The sequence below is a fragment of the Blennius ocellaris genome (genome assembly GCF_963422515.1).
Source record: "Blennius ocellaris genome assembly, chromosome: 5".
In the NCBI taxonomy this organism is placed as follows: domain Eukaryota; kingdom Metazoa; phylum Chordata; class Actinopteri; order Blenniiformes; family Blenniidae; genus Blennius; species Blennius ocellaris.
Genome location: NC_137654.1, coordinates 15,874,969 through 15,898,171, shown reverse-complemented (window position 1 = coordinate 15,898,171; position 23,203 = coordinate 15,874,969). Strand labels below are relative to the sequence as shown.

General features: G+C 40.4%; 1 protein-coding gene across 1 annotated transcript in view; it reads right to left on the bottom strand.

Moving 5' to 3' along the window:
- The window catches only part of plxna2 (plexin A2), a 188,851-nt gene that overhangs the window by 41,139 nt on the left and 124,509 nt on the right, over positions 1 to 23,203 (bottom strand). The window contains exons 12-17 of the mRNA XM_080497333.1: positions 22,804 to 23,003; positions 15,014 to 15,165; positions 9,776 to 9,893; positions 8,040 to 8,176; positions 6,150 to 6,317; positions 4,865 to 4,958 (exon numbers count right to left, since the gene is read on the bottom strand). Coding sequence (XP_080353459.1) covers positions 4,865 to 4,958; positions 6,150 to 6,317; positions 8,040 to 8,176; positions 9,776 to 9,893; positions 15,014 to 15,165; positions 22,804 to 23,003 — 869 coding nt within the window. The remainder of the gene's footprint in view (positions 1 to 4,864; positions 4,959 to 6,149; positions 6,318 to 8,039; positions 8,177 to 9,775; positions 9,894 to 15,013; positions 15,166 to 22,803; positions 23,004 to 23,203) is intronic.

Here is a 23,203-nt window from a genome sequence, read left to right as displayed (position 1 = left end):
TCCCCGTCCGGCCGCTCCAGTGGACGTTTGTACATATTGATCAGTCTCCAGTGTTTTTTTTTTTCTTCCTCTGCAATGTCCTCACTTTCTATCCCCATTTTAATAAATCCTCTCCTTCGCTGAATCCTGTCAGGATATAAAACCGCTGAGATCATGTAGGATGTTTTTCCAGCCTATGTGGCAGTGTGTGTAAATCCAAAGAGACGAGTGTGAAAATAGTGATGGGTAAATGGGGCATAGTAGGATTTGATAAAGAAAATGTTGGCACTTCTTATTTGTATTTCAAAACACTACCACACTTCTGCATGACTTTTGCCTTATACTGCAGCTCAAATGTGAGAACACTGTGTATGTGTGTGTGTGTATGGTGCCTCTTGTTTACAAAACAGGGATTAATAAAGATTACTTGATTCCTCAAATGTTCTCCAGAATCAAGTTATTTTCCACTAGTGCAACTACATACTGGAAAATCCTACAATATATTGTTATTGCATTCTGCTGTGCATATTCCATACAACATAATGTATTTTTCACTATCTCCACAATCTGAATATATATGAATATTGCCAAATAGAAAGTGTACAATAGTACATCCATTCCTTGAGGCCAAGGAAAAGCTAGACATTGTAGAGCATTGATAAAGTGAATTGAGGTCAACAGAAAGAGAAAATAATTGGAATGTTGGCCTCATCTGTCTTTTTTCTTCAGCGTTGGATAGATCCGGGGTGTTTTTAAGGCAGTAACACTCCAACCCCTCTGGCTGAATACATTACCATGATCTACTGTGCAGCTACAGCCCACTCAATCATTCAAAGGTCTTTGGCCAGGGTAGCAGTGAGAGAGTGACGGAGAGAGTGAGAACGAGAGAAGATAAGGTGTTGGTGGAAATGTGCGTAGGAAAAAAAATGTGAGGAGTTCATAGAGTCAGAGGTCATCTGGCGGCTAACATTTGATTGCGAGTCACTGGCTTTTCGGCTGCTCCTGTACTTGGTTACTCCTACACCGAGTCTATTTTCTTTTCTGCCTGCAGTTACAACCAACTGTTAAAACTGGCAGCAAGTCTAACTTCACCACTGATCCATCCATTCAAGCCAGTGTGGAGCTCGAGCCTGTACTTCAGCTTTTCTCTTAGACAAGTTCTTTTGACATTTTCCCCGTTAGGTCTTGTCATATCAGATCATCTTCTTCGTAAATCCTCTGCTCCTATATATTTCTTCCTCACACCAATGTCCTCTTTCACGGCCTCCATAAACCTCCCCAGTGGGCTTCCTCTTCTTGTCCTGACAGCACCATTGTCGGCATCCTTTTCTCTCCATCACTATCATCTCTGCCTCTGCACATGACCAAACCAACTCAACCACATCTCTCTCACTTTACCACCACACTGTCCAACATGAGCTGTCACTGGAATGTACTTATTTTTAATCCTTCAGCTCATTCCTAGTGAAAGCCCCAACGTCCTCAGCTCTGCCATCTCCAGTTCACCCTGTCTTTTGGTCACTGTCACTGTCTCTAAACTACAATATCTGCTCTCATTACCTTCTTGCAGACCTTCCACTTCTTGAATCCTTCACAAATCACTCCAGACACTCTAATGCAACGGTGTCAAAATTGGCGCACATGATGACCTTCCAAAGTATAGAAATGAAAGAAAACCAATAATAAATAATAGCTAATAAACTTTAACATTTCAACTGGTTTTAATCACAGAATGTCACAATTCTTAGTGAGAGGACACAACACAAAATGTAGCTCTCTTATTGCAAGAAAAGTAGCATCAGTATATCTGTAAATTGGGGTAATTTTATGACTAAATGCATGTTGCCTGTAGAACTCTGCAGTCTTCAGAGATGCTGGTTATTTTTGTGTTTTTTTTTTTTTTTTTCTTTTCCAACATGGGCCTGAAGACAAACACTATAGCAAAGGGGATTTCAGTTTGGACAGCAAATAAAAAAAAAAAATCTAAATTATTTGTTGTATTTTTAGTTGCAACCAACCACAGGAAGAATATACTGACCACAATCAAATTGGGCTGTATGTGGCCTTTGAATTGAAATGACTTTGTAACCCTTGCTTTATAGAGCAAAAACATTAATCTGCTGTATACAGTCATGAGGAATCAAACGCTTCTATAAATGGCATTAATGTGGATATGTGTTAGAAGAACTGTGTATCAGATTGAGAACGCACAACATTTCGTGACCAATCAATGAAACTGACATTGCATTGAGACAAAACACAGTTTTGTAGCTAAGAATGCAAAACTTTTCAAGTTCAAAGGCTCCATTGCTATTGTTTGTTGCAGCGATAAGCACCGTTCCCTTTTGATCAGAGAGCATGATTGCTTTAAGTGATAGGTACACTCATTCTCAACGCTTTATGAGATCAGGAGCAGCGGCTGCAAATCAGCAGCATCTGATGTGCCGAGCCTGACACTCAGTCCGGGCATCTTAAGTGTGGCAAATGTGGTAGATAAAGCTTTTTCTGGGACAGGGAAATGTTCTAGAGATGGAAAATAACCCATTTAGCTTTAATCAAGATCACGATAAATGTTTCAATTGTGAATCCTGTGACAGATACAGAGCATTTCACAAAGAAAATTGTCTCCCCCCCCCCTTATTCTTCTTCTTTCCCCGTTTCTTTGTAAATCTATGCAGGTGACACAAGGGAGGGAGAGAAAAGAAGCAATTTATTGGGAGACAGGTGATCATTTGAAGCCTCGCTGATAGACAGCAGTTCTTATTGCTATAGGCTGCTGTGCTATTTGTCTTCCTCTCGACAAAAAAACGGAAGGGATAGAGGGGGCAAGGGTAAGATGAAGGATGGGTAATTGTAACCTTAGCATTTCATGGAAATTCATTCTATGTGACTGTCGCGACAATCAAGATGGAAAGAGTGTTTTTTTTTTGCCAGGCTCTCTGTAAAGAGTATAAAACAGGCTGGCTGGGAAGAGACAGCTCTCTTTCAAAGCTTGAGAAGCAGAAAAATTAGAAGACACGGCACCCACATACAAGTCAAATCCTATTTCACCAGGCCTCTCGTTCTCTCATTTATCACTTTCCCCTTCTCTTCTCTAAACATAAAGCTGCGCAGATACGTATTTAACTTGTAATTACTACATTTATAACGCACAGAGGTCTTTTAGGGAAACCATGTTCTTGCATGGGGAAACACGGCAGCACAAAATCCCCAGGGCAGAGCTATGACTTTTGTTAGAGAAACATTCACTGAGCAAGACAGACACTAAAGGCCTATTTTAGACTACTACTGTCAGGGATAGGAAGTTGGAAAGGCAGAGAGGAAGGAGGCATGTTGGGACAAATCTGTGTTATAATTCTGCACGTGAGATTTGTCCTTTGACGGTGTTTTTTTGCATGTGTTTGCGTGAATGTATAGTAGCCTATTCTGTAATTCTATTAATGATGCATTACATTTAGGTGAATGAATATATGTATAGTCAGTGCAATGTGTGAGTTTGATTCTAGTATGTGCCCTTCCACATGAGTCTCAATTTTCCATGCTCCTGTGAAGACACGTCTTCTTGAGGTATTTTCCCGTAAGGGTTTTCCTCAGTGGATCATCTTCTTCCAATAGCCTGTTTCCTGTTCCTTCCTCACACCAGTCGCCTGCATGTCTTCCCTCCTTGCTTCCACGAACCTCCTCACTTACTCTTCTCATCTTCATCCAGTCCACAATGCCTGCACCATCTCCTTCGTGTCTCTTTTAAAACTTTCACTGCTTTGTACATTTAAGTCCTTTTTCTTTGCTCCCTCCACTCCCTGCATCTTCACAGTTACATAATCCGCCTTCCCATCCATATACATGGTCTCTGTTCCATTACTGCTCACCTTCATTCCTCTTTTACTCCTTTTTTCTTACTCAAACCTTCAGTTCCCCAGGTTTTTCCTAAACTTGTAACTATGTCTCTGTAGCATGAGAAACATCCTATTATGTGCATGTGTGTGCACAGCTGAGCTCATGTATTACGAATGTGGCCTGCACCGAATGAGTACCAAGATCCAAGACGTTGTGTTAGTTTAACTAGATCCAACAATACTGGACACTCTGCAGTTTCTATACTTGATTTAATTTCTATCCTCCTCACTCTTTATCCTTCATACTCCCCTGTAGTCCATTTGTCTGCCTACCCCACCTTCACCCAGACCATGGAGAGGAAATCCCATCCTCTTAATTAAACAAGGACCCCCAGGACAGGGCTCAAATGTAATTTGTAACGATTTCCTGCAGCCAAGACTTTGATTATACAAGGGCCCTTTATGCTGACCAAAGACTTCTGAATGCAGTTAATCTTCCATTGAAAGCCATTAGGAGTCTCCTTGCCCCCGATCATGCACACCTCCAACAATCTCCCCACTGACCCACCGAAAACTCCCCCTCAACTTCAACAGTCCTCTGGCTGGCTCCATTAGTACAGAAATGCATGCATTAAGTTTGGAAATCTCATCTTACCTCAAACAAATGAAAATGTTGTTCAGCCGTCAGGGGACTTGTGTAAGTAAAATGCAGACTTGGGATTTGGGATGTGGGGAAAATTTTGAGTAAACTGTTCATTAAATGCAAGTTGCCACTCACTCTCAGTGCAAGCTGTATTATGCACACGCTCATTGGCTGAAAGAAGTGGGTTCAAGCAGAAGTCAGAGAAGCATATAGAGCTGGAGGGGCTGTGAGGAAAATACCACTTTCTTCTCAGGCAAAACATCACTTAGCTTGCTTGCATAGCAGCATTTAGTGTCAAGCTGGACCGTGTGTACATTCTTCCACATGAGTATGTAGAGTCGCAGCTGCGCTTAGGCTATTCTTGTGCACAGACATTGAACCAGTTTAATTAGATGGTGTTTCTTACATTGACAGACTCTCGGCCGGCATATTTCACTCGAATCCTGGGCTCCTGAACCACGTCCAAATTGGTTCCTGTGACCATCAGAGGGGTGTGGCCACTAAAACAAATAAAGCAGATACATTTTATTTGATGAGCTGAAGTAGTCAATGTCTTTTGTGATATGTTTCTGACAACGATTGAAAAGACAAAGGCAATTCTTAACTAAACTTTACAACTCTGATAAGTATCTTAAACATTTTAAGCATAAATACATCAAATCTAACCTAATTCTTTATCCAGGAATATTTTTTGGAAGTAATAGACTGCAGAGTTGAATGATTGAGGATTCTTATCTAGATTTGCTAGATAGAATCAATTGTTAAAACTTTAGAAAGACTACGACAGTTAAAGCATAAAATGCAATTTGAGCTCCACTAGTACTTAAAATAATGAGCTCATGAACAAATCACAGAAAAAGGAAGCAAAAGAAAAAAGGAGGAAATGCTGCAATTGGTTAATGTCTTTTATTGTCTTTGGTGCTGCATGCATGAAAACTCTGGATTTGCTACAGAAATTGTGTGTATACTGTTAAATTATGTTAACCCATCAGTAACTGTTAAGAACAGGTCATTCTAACCCGACTAAATTGGCTACTCAAAGACTGAGTCGTCAATCTGCTGAATAAATGATACACTAAGCTACTCTGGTGATACTTACACTGACTGCATACTGCTCAATGCTCACTGTCTGCCTCTGTCTTTCCATAGATACAAAGCAAAGCAAAATGACATGCAGTCTTGTCCTTTCCATGTCCCCCTTCATTTCTCCCCTCTATTCCCTCTGTGAAACCAAGTTTCTGCTGCAGTGTACCATCCAAGCTTTCCCTAAGCCCATGCCATCTGCTATGGACTCACACCTCTGATAGCACATTGTACCAGTAAGCTTCTATTTCATCCTCATCCCTTTCCTCTTTTTAATTAGAAGCACATACTGTATGTGTATCTATCTGCCAACAACATTCAACAGATGGATCAACACTGCATTCGATAGGAGGATCTCGGTCTCAATAGTGCCCATTCCCTCCAATCTGCGAGCTGTCGTTGTCCTATCAGATCTAGACTAATTAGTAGAGAACCAAACAGTAATTGAAAGTGCAATATTGATTCATGTCTGCTTATTGTTCCTGCCCCGGACTGACTGGCTCTAAAGCTTTGGGATTGCCTGAGTGTCACAAGTCGACGGTTGTTGAGGATGTGGCAAGAGTAGCAACTTGAACAGTCTGTGTTCTGTACATTGTGTCTGTGATTACCTTGCGATGCTCCAGTCAGGCTCAATGCGCTGGACAGTTGGATCCTCTATGTACTCGAAGGTAAGGCTCTCCCTGATTTGGGCATGATCCACGCTCACGCTGATCTGAACTGGGCCCACCCCGGACAGAGAAGGAGCAGAGTAGCACACAATCTCCGTCATGGTCCGTCTAAAACATAAGAATACGAACATTAGTCGTTTGTAGGAAATGGACTTCACTTATATAACGCATGATACGATTTTAGCAGTCTCAATATGTTTCACATGATCAGTTACAATCACTGATTTACATACAATTATTCACACACTGTCATACAAAACGCTTGTGTACCACAAGGGCAAGGTGGAGTTCAGTGACTTGCTCAAGGACACTTTGACACGTGCTCAGAGGAAGTTCGAGGAAAAGCCAGATTTGGAATTGGAAGACGACTGGCTTTAATTACTAAATAAATACAATTATTCAAATCCCGATTGCATCATTGGTAGGAGAAGCTACATGGAGGCAGAGCATAAAGGCATGTTTTAGGAAATAAAACTAACACTGCCCCACTGAATTCCAGATGGCTTCTTATTAATTACTTAATCAGCTACTGTATTATTAGAACAATTAAATTGAATCTTACATGAGCATAAACACCTCCTACAGCAACAGAATACATTATACAATTTGTTCTACTAGTCCTGTTTAGTAATTATCTGACTTGAAACACAGCTTAAAGACAGATGCACCCAAACTAACATACCTGCAGTACCACCACCATTTGTATTTGCTTAAACAGCATGCTTTGTCTCCCTCTACAAGACTCCATGACCTACCTCTACACCTCCTGAATTTTTCCCAATTCATTAGCAGGGGAGAGCATGTAGTGGATACCCCCCACCCAGTCTTTTTCTCCTCTAATGCCAGGAATACAGTGAGAAGCACAAACCAGTAATTAGCCTCATATCTCATTAATGTTGGCTTGACTCCACAACCTTACGACGTTACAGTAAGATTACTGTGGCAGGGCTTAAAATAGGTGCCTTCAGGAGTGGAAAGTAAAAAGAAGGCCTGTGGGAGCAACCATGAGATGGAGCGAGGGATGGACGGTGAGAGATGGAAGCAAACAGCGATAGCGAAAGAATAAAAATCAGGAGGGGTTGGCGCAGATAACGAGATTGATGGAAAAAGAGTGGCAAGGACAGGACTAGGTGGAAAAGAAGACAGCTTTTTCTGGAAGCGATTATTACAAGGTTTAATGTAGAAGGTCATCAAAACCTGATTAGGATTTACAGAAGTTTCTGACAGAACAAGAAAGAGAGGTTTTCCCTTGAGGGAATTTTCAATAATATCAGGGGAGAGTGGGGGGCATGTTTAATGGGAATAAGTCACATCATCTGCGCACTGCATGCCATACAGATAATGCTTTCTGACAGTGATGCACAGAAAAATGCAAAAAAAAAAAGAAAGAAAGTGACTGAAATCATTGTTGTAGCTTCAGTATGTATTAAAGGATTAAATTGAGATGTTGCCAAAAATCCAAAGAAAAAAACAAACCTCTGATATATAAAGATAGAGGGGAAAGTTTAAAAATAACACAAAAAACAAGACAGATGGACTATTAAATGTCTGTGAGGATTTTGAAGCATTCAAAGTGGGTGAATTTAACTTCCTAATATCAGATTTATGCTCTAATGTTGAAACTGTAAACTGTGAAATTCAAATGTATCATTCATTTGCACTGCAGTGATTACAAACAACTCGTGTTTCCGCCCCATTGCATTGCACCAGTCTTTGTGAATAATCTGTGTTTATGCAGAAGCCTGATCATGCTATGTGTTTCAGCGAATTAAACATTTTGTGCCTATAATAGCACGTTGACAGTATAAACCGGCACGAGGAAAATCTCACCCGAAGAACTCGCACGTCTGGTTTCCAAACTGAACGTTGACACTGCTGCCTGCGCCAAGGTTTTCTCCCATGACGGTTACTTTCGTGCCTCCAGACTCTGGACCTCTGCTGGGTGACAGGCCTGTGACTGTTGGAGTCTGAAATAGCAGACAGATGCAGGGGAGAGAAAGAGAGGTTAAGAAAAATAGTGAAAGCAATTTGAGAAAGGACAATGCAAGAGATTGACAGGCCTTCAAAAATTGATACGGTCTACAGTAAACATTGACGCATATCTGCAGTGGAGCTTGAAAACTGTACGTATTTATTGCATGCCTTCAGCAAATTACAGTTATTCGTATTGCCAACCCAATGGCACCGGAGTGCACTGCTCATGGGGGAAAAAAAAAAAAAAGAGGATAAAACTAGTAGCTCTTAGAGTCCCTAAGAGAGCATTCTATTGCTTGCTGCTAGGTTGTGTCTGAGTGAATCATTTTAAAGTTAGTCTGAAAATAACTAGTGTTTACAGCAGTCGCCGTCACGCAGGCAGATGGAGAAATATCCAAGCAGACACATGTATTGGTGCACAAACACACACAGGAACCCGGGATAGTCGCAAAAAGCTCGATCTGCACAAACATAAAACAACAATTTAGGAACAACTAGGTGCACACTGTCATTTACATTGCCCCTTTGCCTGCATGGCCACTGTGATTCTGCATTTAGGTGTCTTGCAATGCAGGGGAATTTCAAGGAGTGGCAGACATGAGCTCTCTGAAGTATTCTCTGAGGGGTTGTACTGTATGCCTGCTTGGGCAGAAGCCATATCACTGGTAAGAAAAAATGCCCAAGGATGCACCACAGAGCTAAAACTAAAAGCCCAAACTGACAGCATGTGACTTCAATGATGCAGGGTGAAGCAAGTAAAAAAAAACATTAATTACTGACTGTTGTTAATTGTTAAGGGAGCACTAATTGTGAAGGTGTGACAATGTGCAAATGAGAAAAGCAGAATATCTGTTAGTTATGCAGGTTGGGCAGCCAGGAAATGACAGCGACGAGGAGATGTGTACATAAATGTGTGAGTATGGGGAATGGATAATTATTAACTCTGCTATCGCGAGCTGTTTGTTCACTTACTGTTCTTCCTCTGTCTCTCTCCCTTCACACCTTACAGTCAAATTTAATCTATTATTTTTAATCTTCTAAATTTCAACGATACATAAAATGCTGCAAGAATACTTGTGAGAAATGGCTTATTTTTATGTCACCAACTGAATTATGGTGGAATGAGGCATTTAATCTCACCTGTTAAACAAACAACAAAAACAATGATTAAAACACTGGAAACTGAGATATATACGCTATTAAGTGAAATGACTATATAAGGTAATATCATGTCAGCTTTGTGGTAATAAATAAAAACAAACCTCATCTGCAAACACAGACCTGCAGAGATCCTTAATGAGGATTTGTAGAAAACATTGTGGTATTAATGGTGAAATGTTACATCTATAATAACAACTGAGCACGCACAGAGCTACTTAATTAAACTGCATGCAGGCAAGTCACACATCATCGTCTGCCTGTGGACCAAAAACAATTAATTTGCAAAAACAAATTACTTTATTCAAAACTGTACATTTACTTTGTTATGCAGCTCTTTTTTTGTTTGGGGTGATGTTAATGACAACATGCACACTTCTTGAACAGTTTAAATATCATATATGTGAAACAATGGGGCATCGCTGCAGTCGTACCACGAAGGAGTAGTGCTGTGTGGAACGAGTTCTCAGTTCTGGTCTGCACTCTCCAACACACAGCTGGACTGGGCCAGGACGGCTGTCTGCAGGGGCGGGGTCCATCTCACAAACAATCCTACAGAAAAAACAAAACAGACATCAGACTGTTAGGGGTGATACAAATGAAGCCAAACTTAACAAGTTGTGCACAGCTCACAGCGAGAATATTTGCCACTATCTCAGTTGAAATGTGTATGTTCTCCCTGTATATGCATGCGTTTACTTCCTGTTTCCTTCCGCAGTCCCCCAAGGAAAGAGTTTGAGATGGATTGGTGAATCTAATTTGGACGTTGATGTTAGTGAGCGTGATTCTATAGCTCTATGTGTTTGTCCTGTGATGGACTGGTGACCAGAGTCAGTAGTCTGCAGCCCCCATCACCCTAAGCAGGATACGGTGGTTGAGAAGATAGATGAATGGCTGGACCTAATAAAACAAACCATATAAGTGTAAATGTTTGATAACGTTAATGTAGATTAAGAAGATTGCTCGCTTTCATGTCGTCTTTGTGTACGAATGCTTCAGTAAAGTTTTGAAAGCGTCATCAGAATGCAAGTCTGCTTGATATTGATTTATTTTCCACTCCAATCTTCCTTTGTTGTATCAGCCATTTCCCTACAGGGCACATCCAGACATCGGCCTCCCAGTGTCTTTAAACGAGACCAATGCTTATCGCCCTTCTCCCTTGGCACTCTCCAGCAAGCCTAACCCAGGTGCAGTAAATCTTCTACCATCAACCAGGCCCCCCGACAGTGCTGGTGCTGTGCCAGTGCAGCAGATCTAATGTAAATCATGCAGCAGGATCAATACAGCTCTATCATACCATGTGATCAGGTGTCACCCAGCACTGCGGGTGACTAGATCAAATGACATAATAAAATGAGAGCGTCTATTGATCGCTGTGCCAGGGTGTAATAAAATACAAGAAGCAATCAAGGTGTGGAAAGAGAGATGGAATATGTGGCAAGGCAGATGGAGGGAGCAGGTAGGAGTGGGGCTGATGAAGCAGAACAGATGTGTTGTTTCTCAAACAAAAATGACTCTGAACACAGTGACATACCCGCCTCACAATTAGAGTATCCCAAGTTCAAGTGTGAGGTGTTTGGCTTTTCTATGGAGAGATTGCATGTTTTCCATGTGTGGGTTTATCAAACCTCTGGTGACTCTAAATTGCCAATAGGTGTGAATGTGATTGTTTCTCTCTATTTGTGCCTATCACTTTATACTACTAGATTACATGTACATTACACAAAATGTAATGTGATTTAATACATCTGAAAACATTTACGTTATCATTGCGTCTGTTTGTTTTGTGTTCAAAATGGAGGTGCAAACCCGGCACAGCCCATAGCCGAGATGCTGCAGATGAACATGGAGGTGATGCAGTTTTATGCAGATTATCATGTAAACATTAAAAACATAATCTGAATCATTGTGTTTGTGCATATTTTCACTCTTTGTGTAATTTTTAGTTGGTCACCAGCCAAATGCACACAAACTCCAAGCATAGTCTATTTACGTAGCTGTAATTTAGAACAATCTATGTAGATTTATGTAAATCAAGGTGATGAAGTAGTATGGAAGTTGGATGAATGCTCAGTTTTGTTAGATGAACTATATAAAAAGGGTAAACTGACTGCTGAGAGGACACGTTATCATTTCAGTCAAACAGCACACTATCTTGCTCCACTACCTGAAAGCCTACTGTTTTGTTTTTTTGTGAAACTGCATTGCATGGGAAAATGCATAGCTTCTCCCAACTCCACTCCCAACTCGATATTCTTCATTTGAAACAAGTCTTTTCTTCCCAAAAAATCAGAGGCCTACTTTTAAACTTCAATTTCTACTAATGAGGACTCTTTTTTGGCCACTCCAAAAATGCTGGTGAATAGCATCAACCCTCAAAAAATATGCTTTATGAGCGCTGAAAAACACAAAAGTTGAGACTTTTTCTTCAAAGCAAGAGTGGCTTTCACAAACTCCTCTGAAGTAGAAACATAAAAGACACATAAATATGTATGCTTTTTTTCTCTTTTTTGGTCCAGAGCAGTCCATCATAGGAAGCCTGGTGACTGAATTAAGACTCAAAACAAACAGCAACAGCCAGATAAGGGCATACGTATCATGAACCAATACGAACCCCAGGCACCAAATGAATGTCCAGCAAAGAACATCATTGTGGAGACTCCAACTCCTTCAAAGTTAGACTAAAGAGGTCAAAGGTTAGTTTTTTAATTTTGCTCCATCATTTTTTCACATGCCATATAAATGAATTCCCTAGCCTGTCCCCAAATGGATTAAAGTGCTGTCAGATCAGTGTGCTGCTGACAAATTGTCCCCTACAGCCAAGTAGCACATAGTGAATTTTAATTACAACTGGCCAGTAATGTGCTAGAAAAAGCATTGTATATCATGCACACTATATAAGGAGCTGCCATATCTTGAAACGTGCACATATAATAATCAAAAGAACTGTAACGATGTTGCGCAAGTGTATGTGTGCAAGTTGGATGTATAACATACTTATTTTTAACAGCAGGAACTGAAAGCATGTGAGATTCAGTAATGGTGCAGCGCTTAGCTGTTCTCTTTCTGAGGGCAGAAATAGGCCAAGGAAAGAATTAGGGTTAAAGGCTCCTCTGAGAGCCATGACTGCGATACCCTGGGTGTGTGTGTGTGTGTGTGTGTGTGTGTGTGTGTGTGTGTGTGTGTGTGTGTGTGTGTGTGTGTGTGTTCACTCAATGTATGTCAGCACTGTTTCAGTTCGTGCCATACATTTGAAACTTTCATTTGATTTCAGGATTTTCTAACCGACTTAAAGTCAGCAGACAGTTTTATACCACAGAGAGCAGACATTTTTACACTAAAGGCCTATTTATTTCTGCAAATGTGTCTTTTTTTAGATATCATTTTCAGGATAATGAAGACTTTCCAAAGACAAATGTATATGAGTAAGGTTTGATACATAATGAAAGCAGATGGAGAACTGTTTTCAACAACAGCACCAGGATGGAACTGGACAAAATGCAATGAAAGGATCAAACCAATTGATTAAAACACACTGCTTTACAAATTGATTACAATTAATGATTTAGTAAAAACCTCTGTAATACATGTCATGGTGTCATGTGGAGAATATATAATGCCAGCTTCTGGGAAATGTTTCTGTGGCAGACAATGAAACACTGCACTGCACCGGCAAAGCACCAACACTGCAAATCGTACCTCACCTCCGAGACATCAGGTGCATCATGGATATCCCCAAAAAACATGACATTTTCATCATCTCTTAATAGTCAATGACAGTCATGGTTTGATTTTTAGATATTTCATGAGATTTAAGTTAGGCTGAATGTTTTACTACTCTCGACACTCAGAGATTTAATATTTATTTATCACAAATTGTATAACATACTCTGGACACTGCTGCTAAACTGCCCTTTGTGTTTTTACCTATAAATAACTGTTGTATTTGGTGCTATATAAATAAAGTTTAATTGAATTAAATAAGTAAATAACAATCACAACACAAAATATGGAGAGATCCACTGATTCACTCTATTCTCATAATTGCTTCAGTGAGGAAGTTATTTTTCCGTCATGTATATTTCATTAACAACATCGTTCTTTTACTCTAATATTTATAGAGAAATGTGATCATGATGGTCGCTACAAATGAGTTGTCAATGGTTATGTTTAACTACATCATATATATTTCATAAATTCGTGATTTTTTTTTAAATAGCTACAGTTTCTGTGGTATGATTATATATTATATGGTAGCAGTATAATGAGTAAGCATAATGATGGCCTTCAGCAGAGCATCCAAAGACACTATAATAGGATTAGTTGCCTTTTCTTTTCATATCAAAGTGCATTTCCTCCACCAGTGAAGCCCATTGCCCAAAGGCAATCCAACCTAATCCTAATCCAAACATGTTGATATATATTTAGGGTACATTAAAATGGTTTGTGTACATTCCTGTCTGTCTCATGTGAGGCCTGCATCACCAGGGGAGGTTAAACAACCATAAGGCACCGCGTTTCCAAGTCCACACGCGTCTGTGTGTCTAGCCAAGGGGGAGATGGGCTAGTTGTGAAGCGCAGGCCACATTTCATTAGTTCAGGGTGAACGGGACAGGCTTTACCGTGATGCACACGCAGCATGGGACAATTAAGGAGGTAAACACAAGTAAACACACACAGCTGTTCTGGGATTGGTGTTGTCTGGATGAGGTAAAGAGGGAGAAGAGCTGGGCTAGTTCTGCAGAGGGAGAAGAGTAATGTCAGGACCACACTGTTTGGACCAGCTCCAGCCTTCATTAAAGCAGGGATGCTGCAGAAGGATGCTTTTGGTTGCAATATATATACTATATACACTGTTCAGTGTATATAGTATATATATTGCAATATATTGCAATATTTGTTGTTACACATTATTAATAGGTTACCTAAACGCCAGGCTGAATGCACTGCACTAAAGGTATGAAGAAGTTACTCAGTATAGATGTTAAAACATTTCTATATGGAACTCTAAAAATCAGTATGAAATAGATCCCAGATTTTTTTAAAAAGCATGAAAAATAAGCATCTAGAATCGCTGACAATTGAAGTTGCTGCTTTAAAATTTGCATTTCTTTCTAAATTGTTATTTGTTGCAAGCAACCACATCTATCTATCTATCTATCTATCTATCTATCTATCTATCTATCTATCTATCTATCTATCTATCTATCTATCTATCTATCTATACGGTAAATGTGTAACAGTGTCAAATTTAATTATTGCTTTATATCTCTGTTATTACAAAAGGAACATGGCAGAGTAACATTTCATGTTTCTCAGAATGGTTTGTAAATTATTGTTTCATCAATGCATTTTCTACAGCTGAATCATGCAATTATTTCTTTCAGAATTATTTATTTCTTATTCAATAGAGCACACTTTTCAGCTCTTCTAGTAGGACAGCTGGCTAGAAAATTGTGCTGTTTACAAACTGGGATAATTGGCTGAATAATGAATTATTATTCCACATTGTGAACAAAATATGGCAAACTTATTCCCCAGATGCATTCAGAAAACTTGAAGGAAGAATTAAGCATTTATTAAAATCAACACTAATTGATTTTTTGTGTAATTTTCAATCTGCAAATGACTAATAATAATACTGTTGAGACAATAAAGCATGTGTCACTTACTGTTCTGCGATGATATAGCCATCCTCCACTGGAGTACACCTCACCCCGGCCACTTCTACGTTGCCCACCATGTCGGCGAAGGCCAGACCAAGATTTGTGCCGTAGATGGTCACTCGTGTACCTCCCTCTGGGGGTCCAGCCACTGGGGTCACCTGCAGAGTTCCAAAAGTCAAAGTCAGGACAAAAACTTTACACTTTTGTCTTTCTCTGATGTTACTGTCTTATAGAAACTTTCAAACGAGCACAGGTTTCTGTGGACGCTCAAGGGTAAATATGCTCTTTCAGTCCAGGTGGTTGTAAAAGCAATTAAAAGCACTCCCCGCTCCTACACCCCCGGAAAGTAAGAACATGGCATGAGTCATTGTGCCAAGAGCATGTTCTATATCATAACGGTCGTTTTTCTGTCTAAATGTGGCAACACACACACACACACACACACACACACACACACACACACACACACACACACACACACACACACACACACACACTTCTTCTAATATCCTTTTAATTTGACATACATCATCTATATTCTGGCCTGCTTTATCTAATTTGTGGTACTGGAGCAGAACCCAGATGACTCAGGGCAAAGGCCAGGTACATCCTCTCACTCATTCACTTACACATCTGGGATCCTTTCGGAGATTCCCAACTAACTCAATATGTATGTCTTTACAGTGGTCTCACTCCTGGTGCTGGAGAGCCCCTATCTTGCTTGTTTTAGGTAAAAAATACATGATTTCAATGAAGCTCTCCTCATTGTTCTCATAGGAACGCGGTGATTACAAAAGCATTAGGTATTTTTGGTAGAGATACATCTAAAACATGCAGGACAGTTGCTCTCCAGGACCAGGGCTGGATTCCAATGCTTTAAACTGTAGGAGGAAAACAGCGTACACACAGTAAATCTTAACATGCACATGTAAATCATCTAGCCTTAATATAGAAAACCCTGGACTTGAGCTGGTGTAGCTGTGAGAGGTGAGTGCTAACCGCTACACAACCATGCAGCCCAACTGTGCAAGAGTTAAAAAAAAAAAAGTACAACGAAAGTCATAATTTAAAAAAAAGAAAAAGAAATTGAGGGGGGTTGTTAACATTCTGGATGTTTGCCTGCTTAAAACCTACTGCTGTTGCCATGAATGGTAAATCTAACAAGGGGCCATATCAATGCTTAGTACCGACCACCTACTCATAAAATGCAATATGGCTGCCCAGCATGACCTTGGCACAGTGTGGCACTGAGCCTTCTGTGCTGCAGTCCCCGTTGAGGCTCAAAACTGGCCATTTTCCAGCCCTTTAAACAAGGGAGTGGAAGACAAGGAAAGAGGAATGAGGGGGAAAAAGGGACACTGAATAAAGAGAGTGATCTCAACTGTGTGAGGCTGTTTGGTGGACCAAAAGACATAGAGGTGATGAAGGAAGAGGAGGGCAGCAGGGAGGAGACAACTGTCACGTTGCTGTGTGAGGCTACCGGTGCTATGTAAACAATCAATATGCTATTACTGGCCATGCAAGCATAAGAGGGAAAAACAAAGAAGAAAATCAACACACGGTTGTACCCACTTTACTGATTTGCAATGTGCTATGTGATGGCAACCCTTTAAGAGGTGCAGTAAAGCCTCCCGTGTCTACCCCTGACACCCACTGGGGCATCGCGGCTTCCCTGTGGGATGCCGGCATTGTAATCTAGATTCAGTGGACATTAATTGCTCTGGATGTAAAGTAAGTGTGTCACTGCACCGCCTGAGGGGTCTGAATACATGAATCTTTTAGCATTGCTTGGGCATGCAGGGTATGGGGGGGGGGGGGGGGGGGGACCATAATGGCTAAATATATCCATGTCAGGCTATGGCAACAGCTATTCGAGTAGACTTAGTGATGGTTACATAAGCAAAGCAAGTTCCTGAGAGAGAACAAGGAAGAAAAGGAGAAAAAGATGATTGGGGACTTTGAGTTAACGAAAAAGGAAGAGAAAAAAAGGCAATGAAACCAAAAAAGAGAGAATGCAGCAGCAGAGGGACAGACGATGCCACTTTGTTTGGTCCCATCAGCCAAGATGGGTGACAGGTGAGGATGGTGGCAGGACAGGAGTGATGTATCACAGATGGGCATACTAAAAACTTGGGAAACCTCCTCCTGCTACCCTCAAGGCTGAAATGGAACCCTTCCCGTAGTGGACCAAACACAGGCAGACAATCTAATCCATGCATGAAACCCATTGGGCTGAGCTCCGTATTGGCATATAGAGCCTTGATTCATCAGGACCATGGAAAAACAACCACTTCAAAGATGCACACCCGCCATGTCTTCAGGCTATGAAGCGTGAGAGAAATGCAGCTCTTTGTCTCTGTGTTTGTCTGTGTTTTCTTGCACAAAGGGGCTCGACTTGAAATAAATTCTCCTCTTACCTATTACTCTGGTTTCATTGCCTACCGAATTCCAAGGACCATTACAAACCAGAAGCAACACACTGGAACCACACACACGTCTCGAAAAAAACATTTTCAAAGGTGGAGTTTGTCTTTATATTTCAGCATCCTTCCTTTTGCATCTTTTCCGTTTTTTTGCCTTCTGTCTTTCATCATCTCGTCTCCCGGAGGCTAGGTGACACATCCTCCTCCTCTAAGAACCAGCTTGCTTGTTTGTCTTACTATACACACTTTCAGAGGGAAGAAGAAGAAGAGGAAGCCTCATTGAACATGCACGCACACCCTGCTGCCCTTACTTCCCCTGTTCCTAGCCAGCGCTGCCATGCCATGCTCTACGTGTAATCCTTTTAGCAGCAGTGCTGCTGCCCGCCTGGCATTGTCACACTGTCAATAGAGGGTAATTCCCAGCAAACACCCAGTCGGCATGCACAGCACCCCGTGCTCCAACTCTTACACTTTCTCTAGCATACTCTATCTCTCAAGTAGCTCAAGAGATCATCGTATTGACTACTTATCACTTAAACATTCTCTTGAATTTGAAATAAACAAAAATATGGGAAAAAAAACACCAAATGTGCAGTTAAAATACAAGAGGGACAACCTGACATAAATTAAAAAGAGAGACATTTGAATAAACAGGAAAGGGACTTCCAGAAACTAAAGGCTCTTTTGAGTCAAAAATCCGTTATTTTAGGCAGAGACAGACTAACCTGTGCTGTCCGTCAGTGTGATTTTGACATATATTCAGCTGAAGTAATGGTGGGGAAAGATGTGCTGATGCAGCCAATGATGGTCTCAATACATTCAGCAGAGAGCAACACACCAGCATAGCTGCCTTCAGGCTATGCAAGCCAAGCATGTCCCTGCAACTACAGCAGCTGACCGAGCCCAGTGGATTTCTCCTCCACAATTCAGAAACAATAATATTTAATCACCCCGTCTCCTATTAAAATACACTAAATCAGCAATTTTACACTCCTGACTACTATCTTTCTTCATAATTTACACTCAATGTGGCAAAAAAAGAATTTCTCCCAGACTACCAAGCCACAGAATTAATTTCAATTCTTGTCAAAGTTAGCAGATTTTGCTTTTAAAATGTAATAAACCCTGGATACAATTTCAAAGCTTTCGCCTAATCTCTTTGTCTTTGGACTCCCCTCAGACTAATTCGAGCATGTCACTTTTAATTGTGAGTAGCATTTAATGAGCTTGATAAAAACCACACCGATCACTGGGTCCTGAACAAACTACATTCTAAATACTTTATGGGCTCCTAAATGTCTTGTAGTCAGCTAAGAGAAATGGGCTGTGATGAAAAGAAGCTTTCGGTGTGTAAAGAGGGGAAAGTGGGAAAATAATGGCACAAGAGGGTCGAACTTCTGGAGGAGTTTTCATTAGCGATGGTTGTGATTATCTCAAAAAATCAATCAGAAAATTCACTCTGTGGTTAATGACAAGATGAAAGGACATTGTGTGATGCTCTGTTTACTGTAAATAGTGAAAATAAAAAATAATGCAACAAAAACATGATTCCTTCAATGTTCTACTTGATGGTGTTTTTCTTTCTTACCATTTTCACTGCAGAACACGGTTTGTCTGCACTCCTTTTTGAACGTGATCATCTCATCACCTATCTCCAGTGACTTTTGAAAGTGGTTTTAGATCGTCATCACACACTAAAATATTGATTTTGAAGTGGGGAGCTTGGACCAAAGCAATGTGTGAGACATATGAGAGGAATCTTCCATTATTCTATATATTTTCCATACTTTACTCTAACCAGCTCACCAGCTGAGCCACACGCATACCCAAGCCGTAAAAGGCTAGTGAACCATCGAGCTGTTGATGAGTCGACTGCTCTCCATCGTCTTTTATGTTTGCTTGATCCAGCTGAAGGTCCCAGCGGGCTATTGCCTATCAAAGCTGACAATTGGTGAAAGGCAGGAAACACCCATGACAAGTGTTTTTAGTCTGGCATACCCTGAAGGGTCTATACACAGTATGATTTTGGTGGTCTCAGATGAAAGACCGGCAAGCTCTGGATGACCATTGTCATGGCTGAGTGATCACATATGATCTTTGGAAATAAATCTCCAGATAGGCTCTGAATTCTGCTCCGAGGCATCGCAAATAATAACTGATACACATAAAGGCAGCGGAAGGCACCTAAATAATAGCTTGCAGATTCGGTCAACTCCCATACCAAGCTTCCCTTATATATAAATGCTACGAAAAAAAGCTTGATTTGCTTCATTTATTTATATCCTAATAGCATTGGTGAAGTCCATAGATGACGAATGGGATAAAGATTTTCTTGCATGCTAAGCAGTTGATTATATACAGAATATTGAAATGGAAGTTTTTGGATTGTAAGAGGAAGCTGGGACACCTACAAAAAAAAATACAAACCCTTCATAGAAACCCCCTCGTCATTGTTATAGCAGCACAGGTGAAACAATTTCAAGTCAATCTCATGAAGACTCTCAGCCCCATTGTTCCTGTGTTGTACAAAATATCAACAATAAGCTTGCATACACTCTTCAAGGGATAAAAAACAAAGAGGGAAATCAATTTTCGTTATTTCCTGAGGCCACAGAAAGATGTTTATATTCACTGTCACTGGATGCGAGAGGTGCCTCTTTGCTACTGTAAACTCATATAGAAGCCACAGCCAAAATATATTGAGGAGATGCCTTTTATATCCCCATCCAACTCCCAGCTTCATTTGATGTTGTTCCCTCTGCTGTTAGCAGGGGCTTACATCTCTTCAATATTAATGGCCCATGGTGGGAGGCACCATGGCACTTAATAGAAACATTAATTATTCAAAAGACCTATCTTCTGGTAGGCACATCTACTAATGTGCTAGTATGTATACAAATCAGCTCATGATGGGGGCTTTGGTGCATACAATCAAAACTAAATTTATTAATAAATTCAGCCCACCAGGGGGATGTCTGCTTCTTAAAGAAACTGTAATCATTGAGAGACGAGGGGGGCAGGGAGGAGCGCAAACGAACGCTATCAATGAGGAGCAGAAAATAGGTGTGTCTGTGTGTCGAAGCACATGCTCACACAGAGTTGGTTTTGCCACCTACAGCCATAAACAGATCAGAGTTCAGATAGCCCACAGGCCTCTCAAACCCCCCTCTCCTTCCTGCCTTTGTTCCTGCCACCCTTTCATGGCTCAATTCTGCTGCTCTGTCGTTTGTTCTCTTTTGTTGACTCACATCACCTCATTCAAACCCTCCAATCATTCATAATTTTACCATTACTCGTTTTCAAACTGTAATATATCATCAGCTGCCGCTTTTTCAGGCACTGCTGGAATAATTTACAGCAATTACATGGCTGCGTAAATCATTTTTGCCCCTTTCAGGAGGAATTATATCCTAAAAAAAGGTTTTCACATCATCAATCTTTAGCTTGCACAGTGAGTATGATGCAAGGCTCACATCGAATATGTGATCCTGTGGAAATCACAGGAGAAAGTAACATAATGGAAGAAAATATTTCAAACACCTTAGTCAGAAAACATTTTCAGCAATTATTGCTCCTCTGGAATTAATTAATGTGATATTTTATTTTTTATTTCCAGACCTTTGACAAAATAAAATGTCAACAAATGGATCCAATATTTCACTTGAAACACTGGAATGGGATTTTAAAAGTGCTGTAAATCATTCTAAATCATTCCATCTTATGATGATTGCAGGCTTTTCTATCATGATGATTCCACTTTTAGTTTTTTTTACAAGTAAAAGCCTGTCAACAAGATCTTTTCATCGAAATTCTAGATTCTAATACAGAGCTCAGAAGGTAGGTACTTATTTGAAATGAAGTACATGCTGTCTTGAGAGTTAGTGAGTTAATAGTGTGGCTTTCACTTTTGAAGAGTAGGAGCCTCGCTTTACTTTGATTTCAAAATATAACAATAGGTGAAAATACTTTAATCACTACAAGAGGATGGAGGTGGCTGTTATCATGGACCAAATTGGGTGTCAGTCAGTCAGAAATAAAAAAAAAAAAACACACAAAGACAAGTAAGAGGGTGAGAAAGTGAAATTGAAAAATACAAATCTGTTTCCTCTTCACTTCGTCTCTTTATCCTTTATGATATTTGTATAGCAGGGCAAACCAATTAACCAAGACGTTAACTTCAGTTTTTAATTGGCAACAGTGAGATGTGAGTACGAAGTGGAAAAATGAGAGGCCAATTGAATCAATGTGGAGGCAGAGAGGTCTGCTGGGTCAACCACAAAGCAATGGTGTTTTACCATGCCTAATTAAATAGCACGCCCCGCCTGGCCTGACTCCTCGTGACAGCAAACCCACACTGTGGGATCAAGATGAGGCCTGAACAACCAAAGGATCACTTATGCAAAACAAATAAGCACTTCCAGGTCATGACCCTGCTGTTGAGGTGTAGGACACCCAGTCACCTGGTGGGGTTTTTGTACTGTTCACAAAAAAGGATCAGAGAGGGGGGAGAAAAATGCATCGAAGACAAGAATATTTTATGTTACAGCAAAATATTAACAAGCATTGCAGTGACAGGCACCGCTACCACGAGGCCTCTTAGTAATTCATAGATTTGTTTGATGATTTTCAATTTTAACATTTATTGAGTTTTACGGAAAACCTTAATGACCTTGTGTGAAGTCAGAAAGCATGAAACTATACGAGCAAGCATTTGTGCGAACTGCACAAAAAGAAGGCTGACATAATAAACTCCACCCTTCATTGTGTGTGTGTGTGTGTGTGTGTGTGCGCGTGCGCTCTTCCGAGAAGAAAAAGTTCTCAATCCTTTCACATAAATAAACAATGTGAAGCATTGACTATTAGAAACAAAGAGAAAAATACCCCAAAAAACCACATGGATCCAACATATTCATGGATCCACACAGATATTCATCTGTGAGCATTTGCTAGAGGGTAAAAATCCCTGGGGAACTTGTTGGAAGGTTCATTTTTGTTTTCCCAGAGTCCAGATGAAAACAGACCAGAGTGCACTTTTTTGTGTATTGGCTCTCAATGCAAATCAGGCTTACTGTAAGGAAAAAAAGAATCTGCTCTTATCAACACAACTTCTGCATAAATGTGACACTTTATTGTTATACTGTTCCCAGAGTTAGCCTTATATCAATTATTGCCATTTCATTGGACTTCCAATGTGCTTTGAGTGCATCTTTGAAAAAAAAAAAAAAAGAAGCTTATTTCAAATGACATCAAGAATAACATCATGCTTGTTTTAATTCTAATTATCATTGGAGTCTTTAAATTGATTATTTCTGTTTGAATTTGTATCCCAACCTCCAGAGGAAACACGACAGACAGAAGATTATTGGCACTGACCTCAGTGATGCGTGGGTTGGTACACTTCACATTCTTGCTGGACAGGTTGAGCCAGCGGGTGGTGTAGGGGTTGATGGGAGGGCAGTGGTGCCGCAGTGTGCACTTTCCTTCTCCACTGCACCAGCCGCACTGAAACTTCCTCTCTGCCTTCAGACACATACCGCAGCTGTCCCGCTGGGCTGCACATTTGTACAGGTGCACTGTGGGATACGGGAGGAAGTGCATCAACTATACGTGAGTATTTCTTCATTTGAGAAAAAAAAAAAAATGACAACGGGTCAGATATGGGTGAAAAAGCAAATTTCACAACATTTCAACTACTCCTGCTATTTGCATACACTATGAATAAACATACACATGGTACCCTGAGCTCTTCTTGGGAAAAAATAGCACTTAAACA